General features: G+C 48.5%; 1 protein-coding gene across 4 annotated transcripts; it reads left to right on the top strand.

Annotated features, from left to right (window-relative positions):
• The first annotated feature begins 1,698 nt into the window (after positions 1-1,698).
• Positions 1,699-7,583, top strand: LOC109734896 (uncharacterized). 4 transcript variants are annotated; one of them, XM_040401510.3, is made up of 3 exons: positions 1,717-2,034; positions 2,145-2,562; positions 2,662-4,862. In XM_040401510.3, exon 3 carries the CDS (start codon positions 2,692-2,694, stop codon positions 4,723-4,725), a length of 2,034 nt encoding a protein of 677 aa, XP_040257444.1. In that variant the 5' UTR covers positions 1,717-2,034; positions 2,145-2,562; positions 2,662-2,691; the 3' UTR covers positions 4,726-4,862. The 4 variants fall into 4 exon arrangements, 2 of the variants coding, with proteins under 2 accessions (XP_040257445.1, XP_040257444.1); XR_012201708.1 differs by lacking the exons at positions 1,717-2,034; positions 2,145-2,562 and adding exons at positions 5,072-5,324; positions 7,050-7,583 and having other exon boundaries at positions 4,822-4,979; XM_040401511.3 differs by lacking the exon at positions 2,145-2,562 and having other exon boundaries at positions 1,699-2,034.
• The last annotated feature ends 9,878 nt before the right edge of the window (positions 7,584-17,461 follow it).

Below are 17,461 nucleotides of genomic sequence, written 5' to 3'. Positions count from 1 at the left end.
TCTTTACTCCCACCCTCTCCTTCCTTCCACCGCCGCCGCATGGAACCGTCAGGGAACATGTTGGAGGTGGAGCCGACAAAGGTGCCGGAGGACCCGAGCATCACACTCGCCAAGAAGATCAGCTCAGCTATGCGGCAAACTCACCGCGTCAAAGCGAAGGCCACAAAGGATTAGAAGCTCAAGAAGCGGTTGACCACCGGTGAGCCTGGTGGTGGCGTTGGGCGTGGAGGTCGTGGCGAAGATCCACAATAAGATGAATAGAGTTACACACCCTAATCTTACAATTTGGAATTCCTCTTACAATGGTGACTGAGTGATGAAATGGAGATAGGGAAACATAACGAACTATATCTCTTGTCGTTCTTCTTTGGATCTCTTCTCCCACTATTCTGGATGGACTGGGGCGGCTAGGTCTCTCTGATGCCAAATGTCCCTTTACGAAAGTTGTTGCTGTAGATGGGGAGGAGCATGTGGCGCCTGGTATGAGTGCTTGTGCTCATACCAGTGGCCATCTTGCGTTCAGTAGCCGTTGGTGCGAAATCTTCCAATATGGATGTTGCTTCAAATGGCTTGATTTGGTGTATTATTGCTTGGTTTCCTTCCATAATGTATTTTCCTTCCAAATAATGGAAAAAATGGGTTCCTTCTTTCTGTAAGCATTAGCGTTAGAAATAACTGAGAAATAACAAAAACACGGTGAAAACCAAGTCAAAACTGTCCACAAGAAGTGATAAATTCTCGAGCCAGCAGAAAGAGAGAATAGATCAAAGAGCATATATGAATAAGGATTATGCAACAAAAGAACCATATAGATCTCAATAGAATTCATGAATAAAACTGCTCAAAGTGACAATTCATCATATCCCAACAAACACACCAGAAAATTATATCAGATGGATCACAATCATGTATGGCACCTCAAGTGATCTTTGTAGTGAGAAGCAAGGGAGAACAATCTAGCTACTGCTATGGACCCATAGTCTAAAGGAAACTAGTCGTAGATGATCATGATGGCTACTGAGATGGTCATTGTGAAGAATTCCCCCTTCCAGCAGAGCTTCAGAAAATGCCTCCAGATTGGATCACGAAGAAACAAAGGTGTGCGGCAACAGAAAATTTCAGGCGATACAATCCTAAGGGTTTTCGAGGTATATAAAGGCACGGCGACCGAGAGGCAATCAGAGCTTCACGGAGGCCATGCGACAAGGCCGCCCCTCTGCCGCGTGGGGCCCCTGTGTGCCCGCTGACCTATGTCATTTGCTACCGGGTCCCTTTAGATGTAAATCTTCCATTGATTTTTTCCTAAATTTTATTGAGTCCGATAAAATTGATTTTCTTGAAAATTTCAAAAATAGCTGAAAGCAATAAATGGTACTGTATTAATAGGTTAGTCTGGAATAATAATACAAAGTGATGTACATCTATACCAAAATGATATAAATATATCATGAAATAATAGAGAATTATAGATATGAGACGTATCACACGGTTGTGGGCCTGCGCTGCTTTTCAGCCTTGTGAGTAGAAATTAAGGAAAAAAGTAAAAATTCAGAAAAAATAAGAAATTTAACAATATAGAAAAAATACAAAAATATATTAACATAAAAGACCACGGGCCAGCCCCTGCGAAAAATCCGTGCCCAGGTGGCACGGCCCATACGGCCAGGTTTGACCGCGTGGCTGGGCAATATCTTTGGCGGGGCCAGTCGTGGAGCCATGGCGGCGTCTCCGTAGGAAATTCCCCAAATCTGGTCATCCCAAAATCGCGCTCTGCTCAGCCATGCCGGAGTCCGCGACCGCTCCTCGGCCTCGGCGCCTCCTCCCGTCCGTAGCTACGACCAGCCGCCTCCGCCGCGACCACCCGTGCCATGTAGCTTCCCCGTCGCCGCTCTGCTCGCGTGGAGCTTCCGGTCGGCGACGGCGGCCGTCCTCAGGCGCGGCGCCTAGCTAGACCGACCGCGAGCACATCAGTCAGGCGCCTCTCGGATGTATCGGCGCCCGCGGTCGACTCCGCCATGCCCGACCTGCTGCCATGTGAGTTCCTCCGCCGTGTTTCCTTATCAACATCTGAACCCATTTTAACCCGTCGAAAAAAGTTGTGTTTTTTTACTTCTTCTAAAATTTTGTTCTATTTTGGACGGCAGCCGGCCTGCCATAACATGGTCTGGGAATAGAGTATTGTTGGTCGACTGAATGCAGCTTGCACACTACCATGGTCTCAAGTCAATTATAGGACTGTACGACAGTGTGGTGTCCAGATGCAGGCACATGTTTGAGACTGTATTTATGCACCTCATCTGATTTATCCTTCAAAATGTGTGCATCCAGCACGTACCCTCACATGCGACTCCTCGCTGTTATGGGTGTTCTTAATTTCTTGCTTCTTTGGCTACTTGTTGAGAGTGGACATGTGTCTAGTTGGCATCCCTTGTTGGCTAGCTCCTGTAACATGGAAATGGATAGCATATTCATTCACCAGTAGACTACTACTGCTACCACTCAGTTGATCTGGACTCACTAGCAAGCAGTGTCATACTCTCCAGTGCAGGTTCAGAGTTGCAGGTATCATGCCGCCACTTTGCCATCTCCTAGCTCACTATATGCAATTAGGCTGCGCTCTTACCTTGTTTAATTGTCATTACTGATTTTACGTATCTGCAGTGATCGCGTTGCAGGATCAAGCTCACAACAATGGCTGGAGGGCCGTTGGGCTTCTGGAATGACTGGGCGTCGCAGATCGGGGTTCTCTTGAGCCTCTGCTTCCAGGTCATGCTCCATATCTTTGCCAACATCCGTCGGCATAAAGACGGCTCAAATTGGCTGAGGTTCCCCCTCTGGGTGGCGTACCAGCTGTCCGACTCCACTGCGACATACGCCGCCGGCCAGCTCCTCTTCAGCGGCGCAACAAAAGACCACCACCTCATCGCCTTCTGGGTGCCGTTCCTCCTACTGCACCTCGGCGGCCCGGATAACATCACCGCCTACGCCCTTGAGGATAGCAAGCTCTGGGGGCGCCACCTGCTAAGCCTTCTGGTCCAGGTCCTGGGTGCTGGATATGTCCTATACAAGCATATTGTCGGCAGCGGGACCTTCCTCATGGTGGCTGCCATCTTGATATCTGTTGTCGGTGCTGCAAAGTATGGGGAGAGGACATGGGCGCTCCGGTCCGCCAAGTTCAGCAGCCTCCGGAGCTCTCTCAAGGTACGGTCACATGACATACATCACCAGCAATTTTACACTGAGTATCAAGACTGGTACAACGATGACGAACTAGTCCTGCAGCATGCTCACTCCCTGTTTCATATCTGCAAGCGTGGGATAGTTGATTGCGTGATTGCGGTGGATGACTCAGATAGCCAGAATGAGGTGGATTCTCAGGATAGCAAAATAATCCAGGGCTTTTCGAAAGACCGTCAACACATGTGGAGGGTGATGGAGATGGAGCTCTCCCTCATGTATGATATCCTGTACACAAAGGCAGGCGCAGTCCACACTTGGGTTGGCTACTGCATCCGTGTCATCTCGCCGCCCGCCATTGCCACCTCTCTCGTGTTGTTCCAGTTGAGCAGCAAAGATGATTACAGCCTAGTTGATGTTGCCATCACGTACACCTTGTTGGGTGGCGCCTTGTTCCTGGAGACGAAATCGCTCCTTGTCGCACTAGGGTCAAGCTGGGTCTTTGCCTTCTTGTGTACCACACAATGGGATTGGCTCCGGCATTCTGCTCTGTGTGCTGGAAGATGGCATCGGCTTCGGCACACACTTTTTTCTCTTCGCCGGTCTTGGCCTGGCAAGATGATCATGACAGTAAGCTCGAGGAGGTGGTCAGGCACCATGGGGCAGCGCAACATGCTGCGGTCTTGTGCCAGACAGGTGGATCCGATGAGTCAATGCCTAGGCAATCTGTCCAAGATGCTGAGCCTTGGTGAGTGGTGGGACAGGAGGCAGTTGTGGACCATTGATGTCCCGGAGAAGGTCAAGAAGTATGCATGGAGTAATGTCACATCAATTGATATGAACACAATGGGCTTGCTCAGGACTGGATGGGGCAAAATGGCACTGGATGAAGAGCAGTACCCTGGGCTGTTGAAGGAGTTGAATGTCTTTCATGGAGTTGACTTCCATGAGAGCGTCATCAGCTGGCACATCGCCACCGACTTGATCCTTGCTGCAACAGAGGGCCATCACGTGTCTGATGATGATGTGGAGCTAGTCAGCGTACTGTCCAACTACATGATGTTCCTCCTCGTGGACTACCCCGGCATGCTACCAGGCCTTCCCCAAAACTGGTTGTACGAGCAAACCTGCAAACAACTGGAGAAGATAAGCAGTAAACACGTTGCTGGTTCTCGTGGCAACAACATCTGCACTGTGCTGAAGAACTTGTTCCGACCACACCATCACCGTGGCTGGAAACCTTCTGAGCTTGAGAAGGAGATCGCCATTGACATACTGAAAGAGCTGGAAGACCCCAACTTCAATAATCCTAGGCTCAGTTATGCACGCACTATTGCGAATACACTGCTTCGTAGAAAGGAAAATAAGGTTCAGATGCTGCAAAGGCTGTGGTTGGACTTCCTGTTCTACGCAGCCAACCGGTGCAACAGGGAGGAGCATGCGAGGAAGCTTGGCAGCGGCGGTGAGTTGCTGACCGTCGTGTGGCTTTATCAAGAACACCTCCACCAAGTAAAACAGGACAGGAAAAAGAGGCAGAGCCCTGTGTAATACACTGTACTAATAATGAATGTCCGGAAATATCCTCACTTTCTGTACTTTGTAAGCATATCATTCTTCAGTTCAGCACCCTTTGTTCTTGCTCAGCTTGTGGTTTCCTATGATGAATACGGCGGAGCATAGTATGCCCATTCACATGCTAGCTAGCCTAGCAATGTTCCGGTGAAGAAATTGTGTTGTACAGGGCTTTCGTTGCAATGATGATCTGCGCCCAAAATTATGAACAAGTTCAAAAATAGATGCAGGTCCGGAGGTCTTAGCTGTGGGTAGTGCAGTATTTGCGATTTATTGGCAGCAGCAGAAAGTCACCCCCAGTTGGTGTTCTGTGAAGTAGCAGGTTCTGGCGGAGTTCCTCTAATGACGGCAGAGCTTAAGGTGCAGGCAATGCAAAGGAGTTCAGCGCTGGTATCGGCTACGGCGCACACTTTTTCTCTTGGCTGGTCCTGGACTGGCAAGATGACGATGACAGGAAGCTCGAGGAGGCGGTGAGGCACCATGGGGAAGCACATCGAGCTCTTTGTTGCCATGTCAGTGCAATGAGCACCCACATAATCTGTCACACCATCTATTCCACTCCGGCATAGCTGATGGTAAGCCCCTCCTCTGCTCTCTCTCATGCCCTGCTTGCTTGCTTGCGAGCCGTGGTAAACTCTGAATTTGGTTGTTTGCTTTCTTTCTTCAGCAGGCCAAGAAACAGGGAGTGCCGACAGTAGTACTTGTATCTGCAGTTTCAGTCACTGCTTGCTATTTTTAGTAGCTAAATAAGTTTAGTTCAGTTGAATCAGTCACTGCTTATTTCCTCAGTAGCTAAATCAGTTCAGTTTAATTGTTCTGCACGTTGGATCGGCCAGAAGTGAACTGCGTTCTCGCTGCGGCCTTGCGTATTTCAGAGGTCGAGAGTGTAGATCACAGCCTCAAAACAAACATAGTTGAGCAGTACACAAATCAAAATCAAAGAGTTTGTACCGGTAAACTCCATTTTGTAAATCAAGCATGGCAAGTTTTGTAAATCAAATTCAAAGAACTACTGGTAAAATCAAAATCAAAGAGTTTAACATGGCAAGTTTTGTGTAGTTGAACTACTCCATTTTGCTTTTGTGTTGTTGGAGTAGTTGTACTGAAATTCAGTTCTGTAAAACAACTGTGATGGAGCTCCTTGATCAGGAGTAGTTGGAGTAGTTGTGCAAGTCAGGAGTAGGTTCAATACATTTGTTCACTTTCTTAATGTGATGTTGCTACTGTACTCCATTATTCACATTGAAATAGGAGTAGTTTCTTAATGTGATGTTGCTGTTGCTTTTACTCCAGCAGTTTTGTGTAGTTGTACAGAAAAGTTGCAGGAGTATTTTTGTGTAGTTTTGCTTGCATATGGCAACTTTTGTAGTGCAAATTTTGCTTGCATTAGGAGTAGTTTTACTGCAGAAGTACTTTGCCAATTGGCAAGTTTCAGTACTGCTACTGAAAGCAGTGGTAGCTACTCCTAAATGAAACTACACAAATGGAACTTTACTTTAAGTAAAACTAAATGAAACTTTTTTAATTAAAACTAAAGGAATCTTTCCTTTAATTAAAACTAAATGAAACATCTTCGGTTAATTAAAATTAACTGGAACTTTTCTTTTAATTTTAATTAAATGAAACCTTTTGCTTTCACTAAAACTAAATGAATCTTTTCCATTAACTAAAACTAAATGAATCTTTTTTTCTTTAATTAAAACTAAATGAAACCTTTTCAGTTAATTAACTGAAATTTGTTCGGTTAATTATGACAGTTTCAGGTTGCTGGAGAGGAATTTGGGATTATGATTCTTTCCTTTGTGGTTTGCACTTCCTGTAACATATACTCCTGGGATTAGGAGTATCAACTTACAAAGAATTAACAGAAAAGGAACAAGAAAAGCTTTAACCTGTTCCAGCAAGTGATAACAGATTCTTCTAATCGACACTCAAACAGGATTTTGTTAGTAAGAACCATGATCTGGTACAGAAATCCGGACCAAATATTACTGGATTTTCTTCACTATAAAGATAAATGTTATCCAACCAGTTCTCTTTTGTTTTATCCTTTTCTTTGGATCTAGTACATCAGAAAATAGATGTTGTTTGTGTTTTTCAGGTCCTCTCTAGATGTTCAGTTGCAAGCTCATCTTCACTCTAATTGTTTTTCACAGTACAGTACTCCTGGAGTACATTGTTTTACACATCAAAATCTACCACATCATTCTACTGTAATTCAGTCAATTACTGCCTGGTTGTGCATTACAGTACAGTACAATACATTTACATCATTGTTTTTCATGTCTGCTGATGTTCAGGAAATTCACGTGTTACTGGAACAACACCATCTGATATTGGCCCTGGCAGGTCCTGCTCAGCAGCAAAGATATGGCAGCAGCAGTTCCTGCTCGGCAGCAAAGAGGAGGCAGCAGCGGTACTAGGCGAGCAGCAGCAAAGAGGATGGAGGCGACAGCGGCAGGGGGATGGTGGCCTGGCCATGGCTGAGGAGGGAGAGGTGGAGGGCAGAGGCGGGGCTGGAGGTAGGAGACAGCCGGGTTGGTAGCCGTTGGATGATTTCAACTCTGTCCATTGGATCCGCGGCGCCGTTTGCTTCTTTTAGCACAAACAGCGTTGCAAAGTAGAACCCGTCCATGTGGGTGGATCCCAGCACTGCTCAACGGATCGTTACCTTTTATTCCTCAACTTCGGATTCAGGCATTCAGCTCTGGCTCTCTTGTTGGCTCATGGCTGCCCATGCGTCCTTCACGCTGCAAAGTGTCAGGGCCGTCGACTAAGCAAACCTTGCAACATACTCTCTCCCTTCCTAAATAACCATTTTATAGATTTCAATATAAACTATATACAGAGCAAAATGAGTGGATCTACGCTCTAAAATATACATATATGCATTCGTACGTTGTCCATATTGAAATCTCTAAAAAGTTTTATATTTAGAAATGGAGGGAGTAATATACTTAAAAAAAAAGGACAAAGTTTGCTGCCATATGAGTGTATACAACATGGTCATAATCATTTTTTTGTTGCATGTCATAGAACACAATAAAAAATATTACCTAATTCGCTGAGACAAAAAATTGTTTATAAAATAATGGTTGCAGCATATGTGTTAGAAGGGATAGAGAGAGATTGGTGGAATCGATGATTGTATTGTTTGAGCATCATGAGCATATATATAGGAGTACATGGTCATCTTGGAGTACAAGTCAAGGCAGGAACAAATCCTAGTCTATCATATACTTCCTAGTAATTATTATACTCAACATCCCCCGCAGTCACAATGGCAGCGACGTCGATGGTGAGAGTGGAGAAGAACCCGAAGGCAAGCCGACGGACACCCCCCACAGTCGTAATGGTCCATGCATCGCGGAAGTCGTGGTTAGAGTGGAGACCGACGAGGTTGCTCAAGCAAGGCGGTAGCCCTTTATACCGTTGTCGAGGTAGCCAAGAGTGTAGGATGGTGTAGCCGTGGTCGAGGTAGCCGCGTGAAGAACGCCGTGGTCGATGTCGAGTTGGGGTGGTCGGTGTCGAGCAAGTCGTCGTGGAGCCGCGGGGGCAAGGGGGCGCCAAGTTAGCATGGGCGCAGTGGTGTCGAAGTAGTGGTGCGTCGGGAAGAAGATGTTGTTAACGAGGCGTCACGCTGGGTTTGCCAAACCCGGGGACACGTCGTAGATGAAGGCACACGTCGGTGTTGCCAGCACCAGGCATGCGAAGACAGACGAAGGTGAAGTTGACAAAGCGCCGCACCAGGCTTGCCAGGCCCGGGGACACGTCGTGGATGAAGGCACGCATCGGTGTTGCCAGCACCGGGCATGCATAGATGAGGGACCTGCACGAGCTATACGCCATGTTGAGGAGTCGGAGGGCCAGTAGAGAAAGAGACTCGACGACGGTTGTGGCGCCAATCGGCATGAAGCCGATGTCACCAACGGTGGTCGGAGTAGACGAAGTGGTCAGGGTAGATGACGGCGACGCTGGCGACCGGCTGGTGCTGGACGAAAACGAAAGGGGTGGACGGGCAGTGGCGGCAGCGACATGGTTAGGAGCGCGACGACGGTGCTCGAAGTAGGCGAGGAACCCGACAGCGTGGCGAAGACCGGCGCGGAACGTGGCGTTCCCGCGCTGAGGGAGGCGGCGCGGCGCATACCACGGGAGTCGACATGCAGTGACAACGGAGTGGACCGCGGTCGCGGTGCTGCGGCCCGAAGGGGCGACACAGCAGCGGCGGGCAGGCCGAGGCGACGGCAGGAAGACCTTGCGGCGGCGTGGACCGCGTGTTGCAGCGCCACGGGTTGAAGGGGCGGCGCAGCGGCAGTGAGCGGGTCGGTGATGCCGCGGGGACGGCCTCGGGCGGCAGCGTTGACCGCGTTCCGTGGCGCTACAGCCTGAAGAGGCGGTGTAGCGGCGGCTCGCGGGTCAAGGCAGCCGCAGGGAGAACCACTGGCCGGGAGCGACGGCCCGACGGGAGGCGGCATGGACCTCGTGCGGCAGCCCGACAACCCTAAGGGGCGACGCAAAGGTGGCGGCGGCTACGGGGGGTAGCCGGCGGGAGGATCTCGGGCGGCGGCGTGGACTGCGGGCCGCGACGCGACAGCCCAAAGGGGGGTCGAAGGGAGTGGCACGAGGGTCGGGGTAGCCGACGGGAAGACCTCAGGGCAGCGACGCATCGGTCCGAAGGGACAACGCGACGGCAACCTGTGGCTTGGTCGGCGGAGGGGCGTGCTGTACTGGGGATAATCTTCATGGGACCTGTGGAGGCGCGCGCAACTGACATGCCAGGTCGGTCGCACGACGTAGATGAGGCAGATCAATCCCATCGCGCGCGAGGACGGGGACGCCGCTCGGTGGAGGCGAGGTGGCAGCGGAGTCCGAGACGAAGCCGGCGATGACGGTCGACAGGGCGACCGTACAGGCGCGGCGTAGATCGACGGGCGGGCTGGCACGCGAACGGCGGCTGTGATGGGCCGCCGCATGGCGCGAGGCCGCCGGGTCGGGCGATGCAGGAGTCCCAGTCGGAGCAGGGTGGTGATGGCAGGCGTAGATCGACGGGCGGGCCGGCGCGCGAACGGTGATGGTGATGGGTCGCCGGGTCAAGGAGGAGGCCGGATGGTCGCACCGGTGTCAGAGTAGAGGCACTGGGTCGACGGCGGCGGTGGGCGACGCAAAGCAATCTTAGATCAGAAAACCGAAACATTAAACGCCGATCAAAGCGACCGGCGAGAAAGAAAAAAATCCGGATCAAGAAATCGCGAAAAAGATTCTCTAGGGCAGCCGGTCAACATGACCGGCGGACGAACCATATGTACGGCAGCCCCCGGCGGCGGTCATGGAGGCCGACCACCCCGTGGCCGGCGCGCAGGACGGAAGCGGCGGGCGACGACTATGATTGGATCGGTTAGACTGATACTATGTTAGAAGAGATAGCGAGATATTGGTGAAATCGATGGTTGTATTGCTTGAGCCTCATGGATATATATATATAGGAGTACATGGTCATCTTGGAGTATAAGTCAAGACAGGAACAAATCATAATCCATCCTATACTTCATAATAATCATTATACTCAACAATATGTAAACATAATAAGTCGGCTCTGAAGTCGTCCGATGCGACATGCACAACCGTTTGATCTCTTCCTTCCTCTGGCCCCGCTCCGACGCGACCACGTCATGCAAACGCCGAGTCTCCCTTCTTGCAGCGTTACTCGCTTTTGACTCACAGCAGCCATACCATCACCCCGCTCATAGCACCATAGCGCCTCTGTCTCCTGCGGCAGCAGTGCCGCTCCATCCCAGTATCGGTGGCCACTTCATCGCAGCATCCTCGACACTCGTTACAACATTAGTGCCACTTACGACAAAAGATTGGCTTCACCTGCCGCCGACCTTTGCAGCAGGTCGTCGTAGCACTGCTCCTACCCTCACAGCAGTGATTGCAGCATGGCCAGCTGCATCACAGCATGCTTCGTTGTCGTGGCCGTCGAAGAATGCCGAAGCATAGTGACATGCATCATGGCCGTGTCCATTTAAGGACGCGTTGGCACATCGTTGCAATCGTCCATGTCATCGTAGTCGTTGAAGCATTGTCACAGCCATTGAAGCACGCCTCTTCGCCGCGGTGATGCGTCGTGGTCATCGAAGCATTGCCGCAACCATTGAAGCGTGGCAGGCAGCATGGCCACGACCGTCGACGCCGTCGCGGCATGCCTCATTGCTGCGGCGATGCGTCATTGTCGTCGAAGCATTGTCACAACCATTGAAGCGCAACACTCAACATGGTCGTGACCGTAGACACAGTTGCAGCACGCCTTGTCACTGCGGCGATGTGTCGTGGTCGTCGAAGCATCGACACACCATTTTATTGAAGCACGGCTCATAGCATGGCCGCGGATGTCAACGCCGTTGAAACAGGCCTCGCCGTCATGGTTGTTGAAGCAAGCATGCCTCACAGCATTGCAATGGCCGTCGACGCCGTCGGAACACGCTTTGTTGTGGTCGTCAAAGCATCGCCGTGGTCCTTGAAATGCACCCCCACAACATCCCACCCCTCCTCGCAACATCGCCAGTGCTGTTACAACGTCATTGCAGCATACGAACATCCAGTGCTATGGTGAGGAGCCATGTCACAGCCATGGAACACGCCTTGTCATAGTCGTCGAAACATCCCAGCGATGGTCGAGCTTGCAGCACACGTGGTCGTTTGTGGCAGTTCCTTACAACCCATACCACTCGGCATGGCAACAGGCGAGCTCCGCAGACGACTGGCGGCTCGTGCCATTAGCTGCGGGCGCGCTGCCATGGCTCACGTTGTTGCAGGAGGTCGAAGAAACATCGTGAGATGGACCGATGGTCGTAGAGAACCAGAGAACTTGTGCTGTTCGGTATAAGGATCAGAGGATGCTACGCACAAGGTTTTTCATTTCGGAAACAAAAAAATTCAGACCTCACTGAAATATACGAAATTTCAGAAATTATGCATATTTAGAATTTTTAGATTTTAAATTTCACTTAATTTTAATGAATTCTGACATAATTTAAATTTATTTTGAAATCAGTTTAAAAATACATCGAAATTTCGGTGTTAAGAATGTTTTGAACCCCACTGAAATATGTGAAATTTCGGAAATTTCACTGAAATTTCGTTGAAATTTTTAACCCTACGCGTGTGGGGAGCCCACATGACGCGTGTCGCACATCAGAGGCGGATGACTCGGGGCTGTTTGCATCCGGATGGAGCCAAGGAGTTTCCAATCTTATTCGGAACACGAAAACTTGGAACCCAGCACGACTACCGTAGACGTACGTACGCAATCTTCCGATTATCGATGTCTTGCATTAGACGCGAGAGGTCCGAACTCCAAACTCGAGCCACCCCACTTCCCTGATTTATAGGTCGCGCGCGGTGCCGTCGTCGCCAACTTGCAACTCAAGCCACCGCCGTTCCCCACCTGCGCCACCAGGATGCCGACCGTGATGGGCACGTCGACGGAGCAGATGCCGCTGCAGGACATCGCCGGGAAGGCAGGCCTCGTCGTCATACTCGGCGCCGCTGGAGGCTCCGCCTTCTACTTCCTAAAGGGCGCCCGCAACTCCAAAGGCCGCCGCCTCGCCGGCGGCGCCCAGGGGGTCCTCACGAACGCGCCCCGCGTCGGCCACTGGGCGGCCTGGCTAGGCGCCGTCAGAGCCATTCACTGCGCCATGGAGCACGCGAACCAGGAGGACGACCCCATCAACGCGTTCATCGCCTGGGGCGGCGCCAACGCCCTCTGCTCCGTCCGCCGGGGGCCACTCGCGGCCGTCCTCTCCGGGCTCAAGGGCGCGGCCTTCGGTGGGGTCGTCGGGATCGCCATGTATAGCCTCAAGCACTTCATGGCCGAAGACTGATCATATTGATGCTGTTGTGAGGCTTTTTTCTGCTGCTTTTCCGAGCTTGCAGGGAGCGCTTAATCAAACCACATCAACCTGTCTTTGCTCCCCTATATTAAACTGTATAATTCTTTTCCTGCCTATTATTACAGCTTTACTGCTTGTACTCTGAATATGCACTGACATTTAGGAGATGATGACTGCCATACTAATTACATCCATGGAGGTTATTTTGCTATTCGGGTTGTTCAGTTTATTTGGTTCTTTCGTTATTCCAGTTGTTCTAGTTAACACTTGTCAAGTTGTGAATGCAATTATTCTGTGAAATACTGTGCTCTGTAGTCTGTACTGCCCGTATGATAGAGGGCGGATGCTAGAAATCGCTACCAAACTAATGGGTAAATAGAAAGGTATAAAATCTCAAGAAAATAACAAGCTGCGAGTACAATGTTCACACTTTTAGTACCTGCAGTAAACTCATGGAATCATTGTATAAACTGTAACAAAAATTCCCACCGATGGCAGTAAATTAACTTGTGTGGGCAACTGATGTGAAAATCGTATTTGGAATGAAGCAACTCCGGATAAGTAGATTAAATTGGATGGAGTAAAACCCTAAAGGCCATTGGATAAACCCCAGAGTGCCCCAAAAGCACTATATTTGCCATGACATCATCTCTCCCCTGCCCTAAACACAATGAACACATTGCAGAAGAGAGTGTACTTCAACTATGACTCACCCAAAAGAGTTTTGAAGAACTCCAATACATCGGTATTTTCAAAGATTCAATACACCTCCACAACTCTGTTTCTTGATATTTTCCTGTAAAGATAAAAAATCGAGAAAAAATCCGGGAGAAGTTATAGGAAAATCATGCTGCAGTGCTTCCAGCCGATGTTAGACAGAAAGATCCCTAATCCACCCCATCACAATCGTCCTGGATTTGGGAGCTGCAACGATTGAGGGAAGATTGAAAGTGAGCTCAAAGCCTCTCTTTCACATGTTTACTCCATTCTTTGTTGTGCCACCGAGATTCTTCCCTACATCGATGCATGGTGGCATGTGACGACTTTATTGGATGTTTTTCCAAAAAAATTGCTACTGGTGTTTCATGGACAACTAAAATGACCACCCAACATGTGGAAGGAGCCTTTATCTCTTTTTAGATGACATGGAAAAGATTGGGCATGCCCTTGGTAATTATCAAGAACATCAGACGATGAAGGCTCGGGATGTCAATTAAGGTTCAGTTAAATCTCCCATGAAGGAGTGCTAGACTGACCTTTTCTATGAGTCGTTCACTTACGTGCCAACTGCTAGGTACTCTTTGATGTCCATGTCATTCATCTTATAAATGCGAGTCCAACATTCATGATTTGAGCTTACATGACAATCATGTAATAAAAGAAACAACCCCACATAGTGTTTTGCTACATCTACGGGAGAAGACTTACAGAAGAAAATTACATCTGAGTAAACTTCAAGGGGAGCTAATGAAGGAAATATGCCCTAGAGGCAATAATAAAGTTATTATTTATTTCCTTATATCATGATAAATGTTTATTATTCATGCTAGAATTGTATTAACTGGAAACTTGATACATGTGTGAATACATAGACAAACAGAGTGTCACTAGTATGCCTCTACTTGACTAGCTCGTTGATCAAAGATGGTTATGTTTCCTAGCCATAGACATGAGTTGTCATTTGATTAACGGGATCACATCATTAGGAGAATGATGTGATTGACTTGACCCATTCCGTTAGCTTAGCACTCGATCGATTAGTATGTTGCTATTGCTTTCTTCATGACTTATACATGTTCCTATGACTATGAGATTATGCAACTCCCGTTTACCGGAGGAACACTTTGTGTGCTACCAAACGTCACAACGTAACTGGGTGATTATAAAGGTGCTCTACAGGTGCTTCCAAAGGTACTTGGGTTGGCGTATTTCGAGATTAGGATTTGTCACTCCGATTGTCGGAGAGGTATCTCTAGGGCCCACTCAGTAATGCACATCACTATAAGCCTTGCAAGCATTGTAACTAATGAGTTAGTTGCGGGATGATGTATTACGGAACGAGTAAAGAGACTTGCCGGTAACGAGATTGAACTAGGTATTAAGATACCGACGATCGAATCTCGGGCAAGTAACATACCGATGACAAAGGGAACAACGTATGTTGTTATGCGGTCTGACCGATAAAGATCTTCGTAGAATATGTGGGAGCCAATATGAGCATCCAGGTTCCGCTATTGGTTATTGACCGGAGAGGTGTCTCGGTCATGTCTACATAGTTCTCGAACCCGTAGGATCCGCACGCTTAACGTTACGATGACGGTTATATTATGAGTTTATGTGTTTTGATGTACCAAAGGAGTTCGGAGTCCCGGATGAGATCGGAGACATGACGAGGAGTCTCGAAATGGCCGAGACGTAAAGATTGATATATTGGACGACTATATTCGGACTTCGGAAAGGTTCCGAGTGATTCGGGTATTTTTCGGAGTACCGGAGAGTTACGGGAATTCGTATTGAGCCTTAATGGGCCATACGGGAAAGGAGAGAAAGGCTCCAAAGGGTGGCCGCACCCCTCCCCATGGACTAGTCCGAATTGGACTAGGGAGGGGGGGCGCCCCCTTCCTTCTTTCTCCTTCTCCCTTCCCTTTTCCTATTCCAACAAGGAAAGGAGGAGTCCTACTCCCGGTGGGAGTAGGACTCCCCCCTTGGCGCGCCCTCCTCCTTGGCCGGCGGCCTCCCCCTTGCTCCTTTATATACGGGGGCAGGGGGGCACCCCATAGACACAACAATTGATCATTGATCTCTTAGCCGTGTGCGGTGCCCCCCTCCACCATATTACACCTCGATAATATCGTAGCGGTGCTTAGGCAAAGCCCTGCGTCGGTAGAACATCATCATTGTCATCACGCCGTCGTGCTGACGAAACTCTCCCTCAACACTCGGCTGGATTGGAGTTCGAGGGACGTCATCGAGCTGAACGTGTGCTGAACTCGGAGGTGCCGTACGTTCGGTACTTGATCCGTCAGATCGTGAAGACGTATGACTACATCAACCGCGTTGTCTTAACGCTTCCGCTTTCGGTCTACGAGGGTACGTGGACAACACTCTCCCCTCTCGTTGCTATGCATCACCATGATCTTGCGTGTGCGTAGGAATTTTTTTGAAATTACTACGTTCCCCAACAGTTTCTCGATTATGGAAGTGACAAAAGGTTCGTCGTAAAGGGTTACGTCGATGCAAGTTTTGACACTAATCTAGATGACTCTAAGTCTCGGTCTAGATACATATTGAAAGTGGGAGCAATTAGCTAGAGTAGCTCCGTGCAGAGCATTATAGACATAGAAATTTGCAAAATACTTACGGATCTGAATGTGACAGACCCGTTGACTAAAATTATCTCATAAGCAAAACATGATCACACCTTAGTACTCTTTGGGTGTTAATCACATAGCGATGTGAACTAGATTATTGACTCTAGTAAACCCTTTGGGTGTTGGTCACATGACGATGTGAACTATGGGTGTTAATCACATGGTGATGTGAACTATTGATGTTAAATCACATGGCGATGTGAATTAGATTATTGACTCTAGTGCAAGTGGGAGAGTCAAGGAAATATGCCCCAGAGGCAATAATAAAGTTATTATTTATTTCCTTATATCATGATAAATGCTTATTATTCATGCTAGAATTGTATTAACCGGAAACATGATACATGTGTGAATACATAGACAAACAGAGTTATGTTTCCTAGCCATAGACATGAGTTATGTTTATTATTCATGCTAGAATTGTATTAACCGGAAACATAATACATGATACATGATACTAGTATGCCTCTACTTAATTAGCTCGTTGATCAAAGATGGTTATGTTTCCTAGCCATAGACATGAGTTGTCATTTGATTAACGAGATCATATCATTAGGAGAATGATGTGATTGACTTGACCCATTCCGTTAGCTTAGCACACGATCGTTTAGTATTCTGCTATTGCTTTCTTCATGACTTATACATGTTCCTATGACTATGAGATTATGCAACTCACGTTTATCGGAGGAGCACTTTGTGTGCTACCAAACGTCACAACGTAAATGGGTGATTATAAAGGTGCTCTACAGGTGCTTCCAAAGGTACTTGTTGGGTTGGCGTATTTCGAAATTAGGATTTGTCACTCCGATTGTCGGAGAGGTATCTCTGGGCCCACTCAGTAATGCACATCACTATAAGCCTTGCAAGCATTGTAACTAATGAGTTAGTTGCGGGATGATGTATTACAGAACGAGTAAAGAGACTTGCCGGTAACGAGATTGAACTAGGTATTGAGATACCGACGATCGAATCTCGGGCAAGTAACATACCGATGACAAAGGGAACAACGTATGTTGTTATGCGGTCTGACCGATAAAAATCTTCGTAGAATATGTGGGAGCCAATATGAGCATTCAGGTTCCGCTATTGGTTATTGACCGGAGACGTGTCTCGGTCATGTCTACATAGTTCTCGAACCCGTAGGGTCCGCACGCTTAAAGTTCGATTACGGTTATATTATGAGTTTATGTGGATGAGATCGGGGACATGACGAGGAGTCTCGAAATGGCCGAGACGTAAAGATCGATATATTGGACGACTATATTTGGACTTCGGAAAGGTTCCGAGTGATTCGGGTATTTATTAGAGTACCGGAGAGTTACGGGAATTCGCCGGGGAGAAGTATTGGGCCTTATTGGGCCATACGGGAATAGAGGAGAGAGGCCAAAAGGAAGGAGGCGCGCACCCCCCCCCTCTTGTCCGAATTGGACAAGGGGTGCAGCCCCCTTT

Source organism: Aegilops tauschii, chromosome 2 (assembly GCF_002575655.3).
Source record: "Aegilops tauschii subsp. strangulata cultivar AL8/78 chromosome 2, Aet v6.0, whole genome shotgun sequence".
Lineage (NCBI taxonomy): Eukaryota > Viridiplantae > Streptophyta > Magnoliopsida > Poales > Poaceae > Aegilops > Aegilops tauschii.
Note: the sequence above shows the minus strand (reverse complement) of the source record. Positions and strands in the feature narration are given on the sequence as shown.

Coding starts and splice junctions, on each gene's coding strand:
- LOC109734896 (XM_040401511.3), top strand. CDS start 2,692: ATGGCTGGAGGGCCGTTGGGCTTCTGGAATGACTGGGCGTCGCAGATC.